The 20,413-nt window shown below is 31.2% G+C and overlaps 1 protein-coding gene across 1 annotated transcript; it reads right to left on the minus strand.

Annotated features, from left to right (window-relative positions):
- Positions 1-1,933: 1,933 nt before the first annotated feature.
- LOC134697757 (solute carrier family 49 member 4-like) lies at positions 1,934-15,144 on the minus strand. The gene is made up of 11 exons (XM_063560044.1): positions 14,871-15,144; positions 13,510-13,600; positions 12,593-12,756; positions 11,856-11,901; positions 11,432-11,544; positions 10,056-10,185; positions 9,117-9,225; positions 8,772-8,839; positions 3,654-3,772; positions 2,630-2,812; positions 1,934-2,076 (listed from the first exon to the last, which is right to left on the minus strand). Exons 1-11 carry the CDS (start codon positions 15,130-15,132, stop codon positions 1,934-1,936), a joined length of 1,428 nt encoding a protein of 475 aa, XP_063416114.1. The 5' UTR covers positions 15,133-15,144.
- Positions 15,145-20,413: the final 5,269 nt, after the last annotated feature.

Here is a 20,413-nt window from a genome sequence, read left to right on the forward strand (position 1 = left end):
AGTAGTGAAGAATGATTTTTTTTTATTTTATTCACTAATGGCAATTTTACACAATGTTCTAGGTACGGTTAAAACGTGACATTTCCTTTTATCATACAAGTCGATATAGGAAGTGTTTCCTTCCTGTATCATATCTTTTATTTTCAGCAGCTGATAATTTTATTGTGATTATGTAAATACGGTTTAGATTATTGTAAAATGCTGTAGTAACATCAGGATTAATTGATTCTCAACTCAAATATTAAATTCTCACGAATAATTATTCAAATGATCTCCCCGAAATAATATAGAAATAGTAGTTTTGTTGTGTTTTAAATGCTAATTTGATCGTGTATTTTAAAACTATTTTTTATATTTTCCGTCCTTCATTCAATGTTCAATTTTTTATTTTGGCTTTTTATATAAAGCCTTTAAGTTGTTTCAATATTAATATCTGTTAATAAAAATTTAAATTCGTCTCGACTACTGATTTTTGCAATGCATCATGACATCTACTTAAATGTGAATTAATGCTGACCACTTACAGGTGGTAAACATTCGCATTTATTTTTTCTAGATGCACGTATCCTATTGATAAATTGATTTGCTAGTGATATCTGGGAATGCCGGCATCCGAATTATCCAGATGATCACGTCCCAAATAATGTTCCTATACATCTATCTTTGGACATCAATGCGCATGATCTATTTACTCCTTTACCTACTGTAGAACTAAAACTACTAGAATCTTACGTATGGCACGTTGTAATAACTAATTGCAAATAAAATTACATATTATATCATGTATAGACACTATAGCATTGGATTTGTAGATACAATAAATGGATCTGTTCTTTGTCAAATAATCAATTATATCATCAGTTTAACTAGAAAATAGCAAATTCCTGTACCAAGTCAGGAATATGACAGTTCTTGTCCATTCGTTTTTGATGCGTTTTGTTTTTTGATTTTGCCATGTGATTATGGACTTTCCAAATTGATTTTCCTCTGAGTTCAGTATTTTTGTGATTTTACTTTTTAGTGTTACAATACTAAATATAAAACTATCCTCGACTAGAACAAAACAATACGAAATACAGTCATGGACATGTTGAATTGAAGATAAGGAGGGGGCGAAAGATACCAGAGGGACAGTCAAACTCATAGATCGAAAATAAACTAACTACGCCATGGCTAAAAATGAAAACGACAAATACGGGGCCGAGTGATCTTATTGGTCGAACTACAGTATCACTAACATGTCAACTTTACAGTTGTAAGTTCGCATCCCGCAATTGGATTATCAATTCGCATACTGAAGGTCGGTGATTCTTTCCGGCTTTCTCTGCCATTTAAAACTTTCCGCCACAAAATAGCACAATAGTGATCAATGTGGCATTAAACACCATTCAATCAATCATTTTATTCATGCCAAACATATTTCTTTTTATTTCAGTGCTTCGTTAATATTTTAAAATGAAACATGTTGAGATAATATCACTTAAAGGTTTTTTTCTAGATAATGTAACTAGATTATTTGTTTTGACTTATATTGATTTATGGGGGGCGGGGGTCTTTTCTTTTTCTTCATTTAGCAATAATAGCGATGAGCACTTAGACTTTACTTATGAACATATGATATGCAAGTGGGCGGTTTACCTTGATAAAATTACTTCATTTGCCCACCATTATGTACTTATTTAGGAACATTACAGTTGTTTTCATTTTTGTTCGGTTGGTTAATATAGTATACCACTTTACAGTCTTTCTCAGTTTTTAATTCATCTTGGACTTCGGTATTTCTATTGACATAATTAAGTATATGGTCATAAGTACTTGAAATTGGAAACAAGTACAAAAATGAAAATACTTATCTTTGTATATTGTATTGAATCTTATGATTATTGAATAAAAAAAATTACAACAACTGTATGAAGCTTTTAAGAATATATTTCTAATATTTCTTTCTTTCTGTAATTGTGTTTTCATCTGCTCTTTCGTCAATAATTGATCGGTTGTAGCTGTCTTTGAACATAAACATAAGTGGGATGCAGATACATATCACACTTAATAGGCACCAATTCTCCCAATCTGTTCCTGAAAAACACAATTTTTACACAATTTTTGACAATTCTACCTAAGGAAAAGATTATCTTAGCTGTATTCGGCAATTTATTTAGGAACTTTGGTCCTCAATGCTCTTCCACTTCGTACTTTATTTGAAATGTTTATACTTTTTTGGATTCGAGCGCCACTGACGAGTCTTTTGTAGACGAAACGCGCGTCTTGCGTAAATACAAAATTTTAATTCTGGTATTTATAATGAGTTTATTTGAGAAATCAAAATACACAGTAATATGCAGTTACTGTATCAGAATCATTTTTTCACGTTATCGATTTTATGTTACTTTTACAGATCTTGACTTTCCTATGGGTTTGTTTGTTTTCTAGTACTGATGTCAATTATCATAGGACCAAGGGTTAACTGATGTATTGAAATATAGTCACAGCGAGTTCTCTAATCGGGCAGTATTATTTAGCTATGCAGGATGAATAAATACTCATCTACGTCAAGCATAATATTGATATTAAATGGTTATGTCTCCATGGTAAGATCGTGTAATTCAGGAAAAATATTTTAATTGTTTACCTATACTTGGAATCATCTGTAGTAGCAAAAATATAAAACTACCAACATTACACATGGTTGTTAGAAGCACGTTAGTTAGACCTTCTGACACTGGATAACACACTTCACAGGCCATTTCAAAATATAATGGTGTCGCTGCTTGTAAGCATATCGTTCCAAGAATAATGGCAGCATACAAGGATACTGTAAAATATAGAAGGCAGTAAACTATTAGAAAAGGACATTTAAATCAGAGTTTCAACTTTATATCAACATAACCACGATCGAAATCGACCTTTCATTTTGTCTTAAGGATGTTTGCTAGACAAAAATAAACCACTGGTTTACCCATGTAGTAAAATTACATTTATTTTCCCCACTAATCCCTACAGTTTTCATAATTTTATTTACATAGAGTTTGAAAACCCATTTTCGAAAATGCTATAGAGTCCTTGTTAAGAAAAAGGGTTCCAATGTCAAATGAATGAAAAGTCTAGAGAAAATTATTTCCCGATATATTTTCAATGGTTTATTTCCAAAACACTGACACGGACCTTTCCTTTTTTCTGCATTCAGTTCCATTATTGATATGCTATCAATTTAAAACAGTATTTATAAAGCTTGTTATTTTTAAACAGAGTATCAAATGTCCTTAAATATAAACAGTACTCACCTCTTTAAAAATGTATTATTTATATCAGGAAATTGAATTTACATGTTTTTCGTTTGTTGTTTTGTCTTTAAACAGGACGTTAATGTTATGGTTTAAATTGTTTCACGTTTTTTCAAGTCGGGTCTTTTTTACTGACTATACGAGGTTTTTTTAAAAGCAGGTTTCAACATTCTCCCAAATAAAACAAAATGGAGGGATTGCATTCTAGTTATCTTTCTCGCTGTTTATATTCTTCGTGTTATCCGGGGGCATATAGAGGAATTCTTCAATGTCTACACTTGACATAAAACGGATATTTGATTAATGTAGTAATTGTTTTATTAACTTAGAAGGACGAAACATGTTTCCAACCAGGAACTTATTTGATTTTACCTGTCGAATTCGGAAGGATGTCGTTGACTAGAAGTGTAAACCATAAAAATCCAATGAAACTTCCAAAATAAATACATATCAGGAACATGCGCAAATGTTTGTTGAACATATCAGCAAATCTAAAAATAATTGAAATAATTTTCAAATGCAGTAATTCAGAACTATATATTATATACATGATACAATACAAGTCTTTCATTTGGCAAAATATATCTTGTTATTTTTTTTTCTTGTGGCTTCTCGTTTAAGGAATGTTTGAATGTTATCCTAGTATTTAGTTTTGAACGTCATTGGAAAGATAAAAAGAAAACGTTTACCCGTTCAAATATCTTAATTTGCCAGTGTCAGTCCAAATTTCCCCGATCGTTATCCCGGAGAGCCTCGATTACAATACCTACCTATTGTGTATATTGTTAACTCGTTTGCCTCTTGAACATGGATGAAATATTGACACTGGCTTAGATTATATGACAATGGGAAGGAACAAAACGTTACATCAAATCAAAGAACATGTATATCTGTCACAAACGCTCTTCAAAGAATCAGTCGAAAATTAAAATTTCTTCTAAATTGTTTCTTCCCTGAAAACGCATCCACTGAAACACAAAACTATCTTCCGTATCGTCTACGTAATCCTGACGAAATTGTCAGAACAAGGCCCGTCAAAAGTTATCTCATATATTTTATATCTACATTTGTATGATTTTTTCTTTGTATACGTAAGATTTCCTAATATTCAATAGTTGTAACAAGACTTTAGTTTTGGATGCGTTTCCGAATAAAAAGAAATTATATCTGACACTCAACAACACAGCTATAGTCAAATGTGCAATGTTTATGAGAAATGCACACGGGAAATAACTATAAAGAACAGAAACTATTGAACATTTTCGATAAAAGTACTTTTATTCTACGTTATAGTGAGTACTGCGGTCTATATTTATTTGTGGGTTTTTCTTCTGATTTTGATGATTTTTCCATATTCTATTGGCCCGAGACCACAATTAATTCCTCTATCATTTCTTTATAACGTTTTGTCGCATTAAAAAAAATTTGCCTATTCTTTTTGTCTAATTTTTTGTGTGTAGTAGTGTACAGTACAAGTCCAAAAATATATGCAATTTTCAGAAAAATTGCATGATTACATCATACAAATTTGGCCAATACACATCCATACCCCTATAGGCAAGTCAAGAGATGTTCCGAAAAGTGTAAATATAACCTTTTTGCACCTGGCCTAATCATTCTTTCCTTATTAAAATCAGTTAAAATAAAACATCCATAAGTTTAGTTCAGCTCTCTTCTTTCATTTCCACCCCAGAAAAGTTAACAAATGAATGAGAAAGGGAAAGAAAAAAAATATAGAAAAATACACTATAATTAAAGGGAACTATATTCGTGAACAACGAAAAGCGGGGTCATTAATTGTGGTCTTGGGCCTATTAGGGTCCAAAAACTTGACCAATTCCAATATAACTTGACATGATTTAAGCTTAGTGTATTATGAGTCAGTTTTCAAAGTTTCAAAGCCATGTGATATATATTATAAAAAATGTGGCATTTTTTATACCTCAACTTTGGTTGCTGAATTGTGACGTTGAAATAGAAAAATTTCAACTTTCAAATTTTGGCTTCAAAAATTCCCCAAAAACACCAAATTGCACTTTTTTATGTCACAATGTATAAGATATTATCTATTCAAAGTAAATGATAGCATACTTAAGGTATGAGACTTATAAAAATTTGACAAAAGTTAATTTTATATGTTCTAATGCCAAAAAATAGAGGTTTTCAAATGAAGCGAGCCCTTATATGAAATGTAATATTTTCCACTTACAACAATTTTCTGAAGTTGTTAAGTTAAAACAAAACATTTAACATATCATAAATGTTATTTTCATGTAAATATAAGTTTCAAATAGCATAACACATGAGTTTTATATGGTCTTAAGCAATGTCAAGCTTAAAATAACAAGTTGTCAATTTAGGACGTTCCCTATATTTCCATATTTAATTGCATATAAATGATATTGGAGATGGAAATATGCTTATTTTTGCCCAAATCCTTGCTGAGATATGATCAAATATGAAGCCTGAATGTAACAAGACTGTTGCTTTTCACCATATATGTAGACAGTATGGTCTGATGCAAAGTTTTTTCAATTTACAGTTTAAAACCTGCATGAAATTTCAGTCTTAAAATGCCAACATTTTAACCACCAGCCATCCAACAGAAGAAAATAAAGGTATTCTGTGAAACAGACAAGTTTAAACAACCAGTAATAAGTGCTTTTGATATAGATTCAACGCAATCTGTTTAAAGAAATACTATTTTTAAGTGCATAGAACTTCATATTTCACTTGCTTCGTACGGACCGCTAGACCTAGACTATTAAAACAGCACATTTTGCACTCTCTTTATGCTTTTATCCACTTTTCTTTGTGTTCAGAGTTTAAAAATGAGTAAAACACATGAAATAAATACCACAAACACAAATAGATATCAGAAAAAAAATGTCAGAGAAAAATTAAGGATGCTGCTTTTGCAAAAATATTGAAAAAAGTGAAAAAGCTACTTTTTGGGCATATCAGCTGAAAAGTGACTTTTTTTTTTTACAAATTTCTATCAAATAAAAGTGGAAATCATTTCATCTCATATAGTTTGGCAAATCAATACCAATAGATCATTCAGAGAAGCTGTCAAAGTATAAATTCAAAATTTGCTGAAATGCACCTCTTAGGCCCGAGACCACAATTAATTCCTCTATCATTTCTTTATAACGTTTTGTCGCATTAAACAATTTTGCCTATTCTTTTTGTCTAATTTTGTGTGTGTGTAGTGTACAGTACAAGTCCAAAAATATATGCAATTTTCAGAAAAATTGCATGATTACATCATACAAATTTGGCCAATACACATCCATACCCCTATAGGCAAGTCAAGAGATGTTCCGAAAAGTGTAAATATAACCTTTTTGCACCTGGCCCAATTATTCTTTCCTTATCAGTTAAAATAAAACATCCAAAAGTTTATTTCAGCTCTATTCTTTCATTTCCACCCCAGAAAAGTTAAGAAATGAATGAGAAAGGGAAAGAAAAAAAATATAGAAAAAATACACTATAATTAAAGGGAACTATATTCATGAACAACGAAAAGCGGGGTCATTAATTGTGGTCTTGGGCCTATTATTGGATTGTACTCGCACTTAAACATAAATTTTTTTTCGCTTTACAAATGTTATTGTAACAAATTAAGGCAACAGTAGTATACCGCTGTTCAAAACTCATAAATCCATGGACAAAAAAAAAATCGGGGTAACAAACTAAAACCGAGGAAAACGCATTAAATATAAGAGGAGAACAACGACACAACACCGAAACGCAATACACACAGAAACGGACCAAGCATCAGACAAATCTCCACGAGAATAACAAATATAACATGAAAACCAAATACATGAATTTTGGGATAGACAAGTACCGTGCCACGTCTTATCTCAATATCTCAAATATAAGCGAAAACACAAACGACTCAACGTTAAAATGCAACACACACAGAAACGAACAATAATATAACAATGGCCATCTTCCTGACTTGGTACAGGACACTTTTAAAGGGGAATAAAAGTGGTGGGTTGAACCTGGTTTTGTGGCATACCAAACCTCGCACTTTAATGGCAAAGTTAAATATAACATTGAAATGACAACCTTATATTACAGGACTACAATACAAATAAATAGGAGAACATATTAGACAAAGAAGAACATGATTAATAGATAACATAAAGCATCAGGTTTAAAATTCAATACGCCAAAAACGCGCCTTGTCCACACAAGACTCACCAGTGACGCCCAGGTATAAAAGATCGAAAGTGAAAAAAGTACAAAGTTGTACAGCACTGAAGATCAAAAGTTGATAAGGTTTCGCCAAATACGGCATTGTTTTTATGCCTGGGATAAGAACATTCTTATTATATCGAACAATTCATGCTATTGCAAACAGTAAATTTTATCAAATGAATATGAAAGAGATATACATAAAGAAACTGAAGTATTAACTAACTACAGAAAACTAAACCCGAATACATAACGTCCAGATAGAAAATCGTCATACACATTTTATAATTATTTTCCTTCTCATCCTTTTGTTTCATAGTTTGTTGCCATCCTTACAATTTACTTAAGGTGAACAAACTTAGACATTATGCAGAAATCTAATGAACCATTACTTATAATTTAGAAAATTATTGAAGTTGGATGTCTTTAGACGGACAACATGTCTGTACTTGGTCTTGACAATTGATTTAAGGTCATACGCATGGATCAAAGCGCTCAACATTTACAGACGCTTACACTCACATTCCATTGTTTATCTATTTATTTTTTACAAAAGCTGCTATTCACTACATCTTAGGATACGGCAAATGCAAAGTTTATCTTTTTCAAGTTCATGGACATCTTCCACATTCGTATGAGTTGAAATTTAAGGTATAGACATCAACAACAATATTGTTTAACAGAATTAAATACAAATCCATTGACAGGAATTTAAATACAAATATATTGAATAGAACTAATACTATGTATATATTGAAACGAATATTATGCATATATAAATGTTGAGTTGATGAAAAAATAGATAAACAATAGAATGTGAGTTTAATTAGGTTACTCTTAATGTCCAGTGCTTTGATCCATGTGTATGGCCTTGAATGAATTGCCAAGACCGAGTACAGATAGGTGGTCATTCCAAAGACATTAAACTTTAATAAGTTTATATATCAATGATAGTTATCCTAACAGGACCCAAACGGTCTGGTTGCTTATAAAGCTTACTGTAAGCATATGATTTTAGATAAATTATATACTTTGACTTTAATCATAACCTTACATTTCCTACCTATGGAAATGCAAGTACCCAACAGTCGTTTTCCATTCATTTAATGTGTTTGAGCTTAAACAAAATGATTTTGCCATTTTGAATTGTTCTCGGAGGTTTTTTTTTTATCTCTTTGTAGGGGTGGTTGTTTAAATGGTAATCATACCATACTTCCTTTATATTCTATATCAAATAAATACTGATTTAAAATAGTTCTTATAAACTATTGCTTTGTTTACCTCGATATTATCACACTGGAGATACATCCAGCTATTATAGATGAAAATCCCAGCCAACCAGCTTCTTCCTGCAAATACAATATACATATACAAAAGTTAACGTTATTCTCTTTATTTGAACATGTTGAAATTACTATTCAAAATAGTGTTTTGCAGGTACCAATCTTGATTACAACTTTAGTGTTCTAATTGAGCTTACATCACAAGTAGATAGACGGGTGTCAGGGTTGATGGTTATATCTGTGAAAGATTTATTTCTTCGTCATTTTTAAATAAAACGAATTCAAAAGCCTTTCGTTCAAATTCCGTTCGACACAATAATATGAAAATATAGCATGTTCTTACCTGACTGAACCCGTGTGCTTTTAGGTTGACATCAAGGACACCTTGCCAAACATTGAACACGCCTAACGAGATAATATAGATCAATGATATCAACCAAAATGGTTTTGATCTGAAATATAAAATATGTTAAACTAATGGGCAAATGTAGGGATACATCGACAAAAGGAAGGAAAAAAGTGAACGCAAACAGGCATATCGACGGTCAAAATTTAACAGTAGAATTTGAACTAATTGTATAGGTTGTACAAAATACTAAGTACATTCTGTATGTGTCTTTCCCAAGTTTGTAGACCGTAATTCAGTGATGTATCATATTGCTTTTCATTCATTGATTTGTACATAAATCAGACTATTAGTTTTTACGTTTGGTTGTGTTTTAACTTGTCATTTCGGGGCCATTTCTGACTCAACGATATTTGGTTTGCTGATTGCTGAAGTCGTACGGTGACCTATAGTTGTTAACTTTTAATTCATTTTGTCTGTACTGAATTGTTGTCACATTGGCAATTATACTCATCTTATTTTAAAAGGTCTTATATAAATTTCAAATACTTATTTACATTCAAACAACAGTATTGATTAAATATATAAGAAAAGTCACATGAAAACTGATTTTGGTAGGGGCAATTATTTTGGAAAATGAAGATTTATATTTATCAATATCCTTGAAATAACAACAGAAACATTAAAACAAATAATCGGATTTGTTTCGCATTAAATTGCATTTCTATCCTCGCAAACTTTACTTTAAGGAAAAATAAGGTACTTATAATCTAGTCGTGAAAGCTGATAGTCGGGTTGACCATTGCAATTCAAATAGGTTGGATGTAATGTTAAACGTTGATTTTTAAACTATGAAAAATTCACAGTTTATAGGTTTATGGGAAAGACACTGACCTGACAAAAAAGACTCAAGTATTTCCTTGTGCAAAATATTACCTAAAAATGGCTTGTATCCCTGTTTTGAAGGCAATTCGTTTTATACCAGCAGTCTTAGATGGGGGTAATGTCGGTTTTGCAGGAAAATATAATAACATCAGCAAAAATAAAAACACAGCCCAACCACATTCTGCAATGAATAATAACCGTTACACACATTTATATCAATTCCAAGAAAACCTAATTAAGATTCGATATTGTAATTAGGGAAACAGGTGTAGTGTTAATGTCGTATTTTAAGCGTATGAAACAGGGCCCAGTTTCACGAAGCTGTCTTAGGACAAAGACGTGTCTTAGAATGGTCTTACGACATATCTTAGTCCTAAGTGGGTTTCACAAAGCGGTTCTATATTAGACAGCTCTTAAAGTTGGTCATAAAGTTAGTTCAACGCGAGAGGTCTTATGATAGTTATACGTTTATCTATATAAATTACACTCATCGTAAGGGCTCTTAGAGTTGGTCATAAAGCTAGGACAACGCGAGAGGTGTCTTATGATGGTCTTGGATAGTTATACGTTTATTTATATAAATAACACTCATTTTTTTATATTAATTTTGAAAAAAATATCTTCTTATCATCTAATTATCTATTCTCCTGTTCCTGCTTATAACGTTATCTTTCTAGATTGACGGATTATCATTATTTGTCAACAATGAAAAGTCGATGTATAGATATCAAGATTGCACGATGTTATCCCTTAACCTTTTATAATCAATAAAGTCGAAATTGAATTCAACTCACTTGTACCAAAAATGTCATCATTTCATATTCTTTTTTCTTAATTTTGCATTAAAATTTCATATTTATATTGGTGTTTAAAGATAATTTATATATAAATTACTTTTATTTTTTTATATTTATTTTGCAAATTATGTCATTATATTAATAAATGCGTTTAGAATAGTTTATGTATGGTAAGACATAATACATTTACATGATATTTTTTTCGTAAATTATATTTATATTTGAAAATTTAAAGAACTTGCGACTGGTTTGGGATGTCTTAGCTAAGATCATTCTAAGACAGGTTCGAGACGAGGTCTGAGATATGTTCTAGTATAGTCATAAGAGGATCATACGACATGTCCTGAAATATATCTTATGACACGTCTTAAGATAGCTTCGTGAATCCGGCCCCAGATTCCCAAGCAAACAATATGTGTTTTTGAGAAAGAAAAAAGCAATCGTCAGTTTCACTCGAGATCATCATTTTAAGAAAGCCACAAATCTACAACAATGCTTTAAATATAGCTTTAAAATCTTTCATAACCAAAATTATAAAATACTTTTTTTGATATAAATCTTTTACATGACGCGCATAAAACAACGAGTCTGATTTGATGAGAATGGTCTTCAGCAAAATGTATCGCTTACCAATGTACATCAAGAGCATTATTTGTCCTCGTTCCGTCTTTCTATTTTCTTCTATTATAACAGAATTATGCATGGTTATATTCATTGATTCTGTCGTATTATCTGTGTAATTCCTATAAAGATACAGGCAGATAAATTATATATAATAAAAAGTATACATACAAAACCTTTATCTGTAGAAAAAGGGGGATTGGAAAAAAGAAAGTTTTTTTAAATAAAATTTTAAACGGATCTATTTCAATGATAACATAACAGATATATTAACCTAAAATTTAAAAGGTTTAACTGAATTTTGACTAAGTAAAAACATATTGATAGATTATTCAATAACTTAAATTTTTAATACAAGATACAATACCAGGTATATTTTTTTTGTATACCAATACTTAAACTAAATGTAGCTATTTTGATGTAGAACTTATACCTGTTTGCTGTCTCCTTAAAAGACGTGTTTGATACAACATGTGGACCTAAAATAGATATATTTATTAACAATCTTATTAGTGCTGTAAAATTGAAAAACTTTTAAAAATGGAAAATCATATTCATTGACACAAAATTGAAAAAAAAATCGACCTTTAATCAGAATTCAATTTACCGGAATAATATGTTAAAAGTTTATGTCTACAATACACTCATCGCAAATGAGTGTTTTAAAAATATATTTTGAAAAACATCATACTTTTTTAATAATGCTATCGATTTTACCATTAGTCTGAAATTTGAAAAATCAAAACGGATGAACCTCTTTAACGCTTATCGTTTCATCGCGGACTTTATGAATGCGTTTTGCACATTGTAAATATCATACATTGACATATAGTTACTAATGCCAACAATGCATGTTGGAGAGCCTAATCGTATCCAATCATCGTGTTTTTCCTTAACGGAACCTCCTCATCACATGATATTGTTTTCATTATATAGTATTTTTGAAGATGATGATGAAATTATCTCTTAATGCCGCGTTCTTAGCGGAGATGCTGTAAATATCATTGTTAAAGTCTTTGATTTGATCCAGCCGGGGTTCGAACCCACGACCTCTCGCACTCAAGGCGAGACCACCGAGATGGTTAATACATCGAAGGCATAATAACAGTGAAGATTAATGTGACACTTTAGTTAACCTTATTGCATTACAATTTACAAGGACGACAATACCTAACAAGAATGATACTGCAATTCCTATGAGGTTCATGCAGAATCCAAGACTGGTAGCCGTAGTCCTCTCGTGCAGTGGGAACCAGGTCGCAGAAACAAGAGGTGGTCCACCCATAGCAATCGGTCCAGCCAATCCATTTAAACATTGGCCTATATTTATGGTCCTTGAAAATAGATTGTTTGCAGTAATATCGGAAGGTATGAATAAAAGGAAATGGTGAAAAGAAGTCAATAAGACCGAGACCAAACGACGACTACAGGTCAAAATACATTCGGTTTCTAGTGTTGGTATTCAATTAAAAAAAAGCAGTATACTTGAAAAGATTTAGAATGGGGTTTGATGCACTGAAAATAAAAAGAAAGTTGATTTAAAATAAACAATAAAAAAAAATTAAACTATCTAAGGAGTATTAAATATGTCAAATCAATTCGAGTTCGTACTTTTAGCAGCAACAATCAAGATTAAAAGTACAATTATGCCTTATTAATGTGTTTGACTTTTTCAACATAAAAGTAAACATAGAAAAACAACAAATATCATTATAATTATTTAGTGCATTAAGGTCTCATTTTCCTGTTAACAATTCTTCGAAATGAGGCAGACAAAAAAAAATCATCTCGCCTGAAACATTATACCATAACATTGCATCAATCACGCATGGAGCGATTATATGTTCAAGGAAACGGAAGTGCAAAAACATCTGTTCTCGTCTTTTTAATCTTATTTTCCAAATTATTTTCAAACTAATCGTCCATGAAGGGTTTAAATCATAGTTATATATGTCTTTTTAAAATTGTTATGTTTCACATACAATTTGTAGATTTTCTATCCATTTATTTCTTTAATCGAATTTTATATCTTTTGATTTGTTACATTTTGTCTATCGACTTTCGATTCTTTTTATATCATTTCTTACCATTTGACATATTTAATTTCACTTGTAATGCATCGTATTCCAGTTCCTATAACAATCAGAAATGACCAAAGCAGACAGCTAAATCGTAGACCTGAAATAACAAGAACTATCTTTAAAAAAAATATCCGACGTATTTAAATTTGAGTATATATTTAAAACTATCATTCGATAACCTTTCTGTTAGCATTCACCAAAACACCGCGGAAATCTCACATGCGTAACTGCGTTCTAAAAGTCATGTACGTTCGTGCAACAAAGTTTAAATAATTGTCCCGAATAAACAGCTGTCATGGATGCAAAGAGCTATTGGAGAAACAATTATTTTGATAAAAATATAAATCTTTGTAAAATCTAGCTCAAATATTTATAGTTTTTCACTTGCTTTCCATCACGATATAATTAACGAGACGTTTTTTTTCAAACACAACCAAATCATCCACGTCTTTACTTATCTTGTAATGTACAGCATGTGTATAAGTGTGATTTAGAGATCACCTGCACACAGGCACTTGTCTCTGGATATTTATTCCTATAAATCTACATATATGTTATATCTGTTAAAAAGGACTCAACTCATCAGATCGATACAAACCAGGACATTTACCAAAAACACAGACCAAATGTGACAGGGTATTTATTCCTCCCTTACAACAAAAAAGACACATAGTATAACTCAGAATAATGGCAGTTACTGATAGTTATTATTAGGCCAATAACTACTAATAATTTAATTTTGGATGTAACGCGTCTTCTATTTGGCTGACATTATTTTGTTATCAGCCCATAGATATAATTAAGTCATGTGACCATGACGTCATCATCGTTTTTTCGTAGTTTTCTACTGTTTAAAATGGAATTTAGAATTAAAATATAAGAATTTCTGTAATATTTTTTCTGTCTATTCGAAATAACATAAAATATGTGGTGCACACTCTTAAATAAACCGCTACGCGCGTTATACAGTGTGCACCATATTTTTTATGTTATTTCTTCATAGACAGAAAAAATGTTACAGTCATTCCTTAAATAACAAGAATTAAGGGTACGTATGTGTATAAAAATTAAGTAAGTAAGTTTGTTCCAAGTTTACCAACAAAAAACAATGGATCGTCAGATTGGAAAATGGTAGCTTGTGAAGAAGGATTGCAATAGTTTAATTGTACTCCTCATAACAATGTCAAGGGTTTCTGATGTTGAGTTAGTATTCTCATATCAAGAGGCGTCGGACCAAGGATTTGTATCGTAAAAAATTCCAATCCCTCTTACTATACAAATCCTTGGTCGGACTTAACGTCCGTATTCAAACCGACGTATTATAAAAACAAATACATACATTGTCAATATAGCTTTGAATACATTACCTTTATTGTCCACCATCCAGGCCGCCACAATAGCACCGACAATGTACGAAATCGGTCCCCAGTTGGCAAAAAGTGCAATATCGGCATCTTTAAGTGAAAAAGCATCTTCACTCGAGTCTGCAATGGGACCCCAAGTATTCCATAAACCACCTTGTGTGAAGGCAAACAATGAAAACAAAAGCAACACGTACCATCGTCTTTTGTACACTTTAAGCTTGACGTTCGTCTTCTGATCGGAAATTATTATATGTCCATTTTCCATTTGGAACGGAAGGTGATACTACTGGTTATTAAAGAAGGAGTTTATTTGCTGATTCAAAATTATTCGCTATTATCTTTATGATGTTTATTCGTAGTATTTGTTTATTATCTTAATATGTATATATTCCCTTGTAACTAAACTACAGTGTTATGCAGTCGAAAAGATACAATGAATATTTTTCAAACTTTAAGGTTATCAAAATTCAATTATTTTTTTAGTCTATATTTTTTGTATATACAGTGATACCTAGCGGTAAAAAGTGGTAATATTTTTAACACTTTATTTCTGATAATCTATACCTTAAAAACTAGATTGTACACATAATAATAAGTTGCTCAAAACTAAATGCTGTCATGTATATTTCCTTTGGTTTTGTTTGGCTACGATGCTGTCTACTTGACGTTTATGCCAAAAAACATAATATGTTATTAAACTGAATAATCCGCAAATAATAGCTGAATGGTTTGGTGTCAAAACTGGTATCGGTACACAAACATCGTATTTGTACAAGTCATTCAATACAATCCAATCTCATAAAAATAAACTCAAATGAGAAATGCACACACACAAAAACAAACAATACAAGGTTTTAGCTTTAAATTTAACAAAAAGGGTAACCCCGAAAAAAACAAATGAGGTGTGTTTCATTAAATGACCGCATTAAAAAGTTACAGATGCATTTGAGTTTATCAACTTAAGTTCAAGAATCGTGACTTGACAAAAACTAAGCAACATAAACACTACCTGCGGAACTGTTACTGTTAGGTCATTATGTTTTGTTTTTTTTACTATATGGTCCAAATGACACAGAAATAAACAACTATAGGTCACTATACGGCCTTCAACAATGAGCAAAGCCCATACCGCATACCGGAACATCATTTTAACATGCAATCATTGATTGTTATCTATAAATTGTTTTATCAAATAAGGTAGCATATTACTGTTTGCAGACTGTAACTTATCATTCAATATGAGTATAAGTCTAATACTTGCAATGCCATCTGATGTGTCATAGAGTTACCCCTGAAAACTATTATCTATTAGTATTAATTTTAAAATTATGCACGTGCAGAAATCTTCAAAATGATAGATGATGTCCTTTTATGTCCGTCGTTTTTTTTAAGTGAAGTAGATAGAGAAAACTTTTATTCAAAAAATATGATCAAGACAACATCTACAAAAAGTTAAATGACCGGAATCATCAGGTGATGCTTATTTGAGTTAGTGCCCGTTCATGAAAACATTTACATTGTTTTTGCATTTTGTCCTTATATCTTGATATAACTATGATATATTGATAAATACTTAAAGATATGAAAATGATCAGTCAGGTACGATCTAAAATCGTTGCTTGTAAATACGTTTAATGTATTTTAGGTGTCGAATATAGTGATAGAAGATAAGTTCTTCATCGTTGATTGAAATTCCAAAGGAACGTAGAACAGAAATTTGATTATCCTGACCGATTTCCTATTCAATAATTGTTGAAAAATGTTGTGTTTCCAAGTGAATAGTCAAAACCTTATTCATTTATCAATCAGTCTATGCAATTTGATTTAAACACGAAAACGATGTTGATTGGGGCTTAATATATGAGGGGGGGTAGGACAAGCATTTCATAAATATCACAATTTCCCCAGCTGATTTTTTTTACTCACGAACAAAACAAAACAAAAATGCGTATCTGCACAATTTATTAAGTATGCTGCGGGAGCTATATATCATCGACACTCACCCATGTGTTCCTGCAGAATGGGCAGGATTTAAGTCTTCTTGTAAGACATGCGGTGTGAAGTGCGTGATCGCAGCATATATTTCTAGTGACAACTTTTGTATCATTTATCGAGCCCGAATCCACTAACGGATCAAGACAAATGGCACAGGTATCGTTAACGAATCTATCGTTAGTTTGCGTATTGAATCCAGTATTTATATTTGTACAGCTCCTGTTATTTTAAGGTATTGAGGTTTAGTTATAGTGGGTTTTTTTTCGTATGAATGATACCCGTTTTAATTATATATGCATAAACAGTGTTAATCTTTACATACATCGAGCTTTATACTTTAAGTACGACATGTGCTTTTTTGTGTTGTATTATTAAAAATTATTCAAATGTGATTCCCAAATCAAAAAAGGCAATTTCTACAATGCTTTTAACAAAATTCTTAATTTCAGAGAATAATAAAAACAAAGGGATGTAACTTATGCAATAAATCCATATGAATTTTTAATTAGAATTACTTTTATAGTAAAGTTATACGCTGATAGAGCTAAGGATTTTGTCAATTGATTTAATCATTAATCTATGTTTATTTGTTTGTTTATTTTTATATGATTATGTTATAGATAATGTATTCTATTTTAACACATACCTTGTCTTTCAACACAACGAAGGGAGTTAGGTTGGATCAAATGAAAGACTGCCGTGGCATTTGTCGAGCCTACCATGCACGCATTGCTTCTGTAAGTGTAAGAGTATAATGCTGACTTAAAAAGGAAGCCCATTTATGAGTTATATACACAGTTTTAACTAAATCGAAGTTTTCTCCTTAGATGCTATTTCTTGGTCTAAGCGATTAGCTTCTGTCCAAGTTTCATAACAATTCAAGAAGGTTTACAAATTTACCATGTCACTTTTTTAACTAATCTTTGGTATCAGGTTTTGCCGATATTTTCCATCAAAATCAAAAGCGCCAGAATGTACGAAATATTTTACAGTTGGTAAAAGGTGCATTTCGGCATCTTTGAAATTTCATCTTTACATGCGTCTGCAATGGGACCCCAATAATTCCATTAACCACCTTGTGTGAACGCGAACAATTAAAACAAACGTTGCATTTTATACACTTACTTAGGACCGAAATGGTATTATGTCGTTTTTCCATTTAGTAACTGAAGGTAATATTATCGATTTAGAAGTCTGAGTTGATATGCAGATTCAAAATCATTCTTTATTACTATATTGTATTTTGTATATTCATTCATTATCTTAATAGATATATGTATCAATTCAATTGTAACTAAACTACTGTTTTGTGTAGTCGAGAAAAGATAATAGATAAACTCATCATAGATACCAGGACTAAAGTTTGTATATACGCCAGACGCGCGTTTCGTATACAAAAGACTCGTCGGTGACGCTAGAATCCAAAAATTTTAAAAAGGCCAAATAAAGTACGAAGTTGAAGAGCATTGAGGACCAAAATTCCAAAAATTTTGCCAAATCCAGCTAAGGTAATCTATGCCTGAGGTAAAAAAAACATTAGTATTTTCGAAAATAAATTTCAAACTTAAAGGTAATTGAAAAGAAATTTCTTAAGAGTGTTGTTTTTGTATATACATCAAGTTGTCTAAAACTCTCGTTGTCCTCGAATGTAAAACCCTTATCAATGCTTATGTAAGTTGCATATTTGTAATATAGATTTTTATCAATAAAACGAAATCAACACTGTGATTTTATATCTAACAATTTTTTTAATCAAACACAAAAACCGTAAAAAACTATAACATGTATAAATAGAAATAGAAATATATGGAAAACCCCGAAAAAGGTATATATTGTGAAAATCTACCTAGGACCGCTTAAGGTGGCACCTAACACTACAGGGAGATACCTCTGTAAAGTCAGCTGAACGTTTTAATTACGTTGTGTTGTAAAAGAAATATTAAGCTTCTCAATGATCAAAATTGGTGTTTGTCAAACTGCTATATAACCAGTGTAATTTTTCTGACCAAACAGTTGGTTCAAAATTTTTGAAATTTTTGTATTTTTGTTAAAGGGTCAAAGTAAGTACTTTAATAAAATTTTAGGAAAATTAAACGAGCCAAATTAATTTTAGTCCAAGTGTTGGGTACCACCTTAAATGACGGTGAGACCCCTTTTCTTTCATAAATTTCGACGAATTCATAGACTCTATGTATATGAAGATTGTATCAAAAGGATTTCCCAGAATAATGTCATCTTCGATATCTATTCTAAGCCCTCTGTAAATATCAAAGATGATATTATTCTGAGAAATCCTTCTAATACAATCTTTATATATACAGAGTCTATGATTTAGTTGAATTCTATGAACATTGAAAGACCAGGGGGTCTCACCCTCATTTAAGCGGTCTCAGGTATGTTTTCACTATGATATATTTCTTTTTGGGGCTTTCAATATATTTTATTATTTATCTATTTCTATTTTTATTTCAAAATGTTTATAGAGTTATAGGTTTTGATTTAAGAAATATCATATAAAAAATTATATAAAAAAGTACATATTTGAAGTCGTTTTATTGCTAAAATCTATATTACATAAGACAAATGTGCAACTTAGAAAAGGGTTTAAATTCGTGGACAACAAGAACTTATGCCAGCTTGAGGAGGCATTTAAACGATTTCCTACATATCTTATCAGTGCTCTAAACTATGAAAAACATGCTCTTAATGTTATTATGTATTTATTTTTTCATGATTTTCAACTAAATTTTGAATATCGAAGTGACTGCTAGCAGCCGGTTTGATATTGAATATCGAATATCGAATAACGAACCGGCTGCTAACTTCACACACATACCCAAAATTCATAAACGTTGTGCCAAATAAAGCTATTCCTGGGTTAAGAAAATTCTTACTTTTTCGAAAAAATCAAAGTTTTGTAGATTGATCGTAAGTCATGAACAAGTCAGTATACTTACGAAATCTTAGTCGTACGATTTTTTTGTGAAACCGCATCCTTGTCCCTCAAAACTTGATTGAACACATGTTTGCTGCTCAAAAATATATTTTTAGCGAAAACCCATAGTCATTTGACCATTTGCAATGATTCAAAACAACCCCTTTTGAGAATGAAAATTGCAGTGAATCAAAATTTATTGCAGTCCGTTTTCTTTACATTTCTTACAGGCTGCGTGAACATTAAAATCTCCAATTATCAGTTAATATGGTGTACAAATGTTTGTGTAATTATATAAAGTTATACCTTCATTATTCAATAGTTCTCTGTATTTCTGTCATATTTGTCCTATATGTATATATTGTCCCATTTTATTTAGCTTTCTTCATGACTTTGTGACCATCGCCATCACTCAACTTTTACAAAAAATTTCTCCACTGAATCTACTGGGCATACACAAACCAAAAAATTGGCCACATTCATAACTTGAGTCAAAAAATCTACGATGATCAAATCAACATGGCCGACGTGACTAAAACATATATCACGCGTATTAAATACAAGTTGTGTCTATTACTTTGAAAGTCATATAGGTGTAGAAATGTTCGAATGATGA

The sequence above is a fragment of the Mytilus trossulus genome, chromosome 14 (assembly GCF_036588685.1).
Source record: "Mytilus trossulus isolate FHL-02 chromosome 14, PNRI_Mtr1.1.1.hap1, whole genome shotgun sequence".
Classification (NCBI taxonomy): Eukaryota; Metazoa; Mollusca; class Bivalvia; order Mytilida; family Mytilidae; genus Mytilus; species Mytilus trossulus.

Coding starts and splice junctions, on each gene's coding strand:
- LOC134697757 (XM_063560044.1), bottom strand. CDS start 15,132: ATGGAAAATGGACATATAATAATTTCCGATCAGAAGACGAACGTCAAG. Junction 11,902..12,592: donor TGCAGTATCATTCTTGTTAG/GTATTGTCGTCC, acceptor TATCTATTTTAG/GTCCACATGTTGTATCAAAC. Junction 3,773..8,771: donor TCCAGTGTGATAATATCGAG/GTAAACAAAGCA, acceptor AATTATTTTTAG/ATTTGCTGATATGTTCAACA.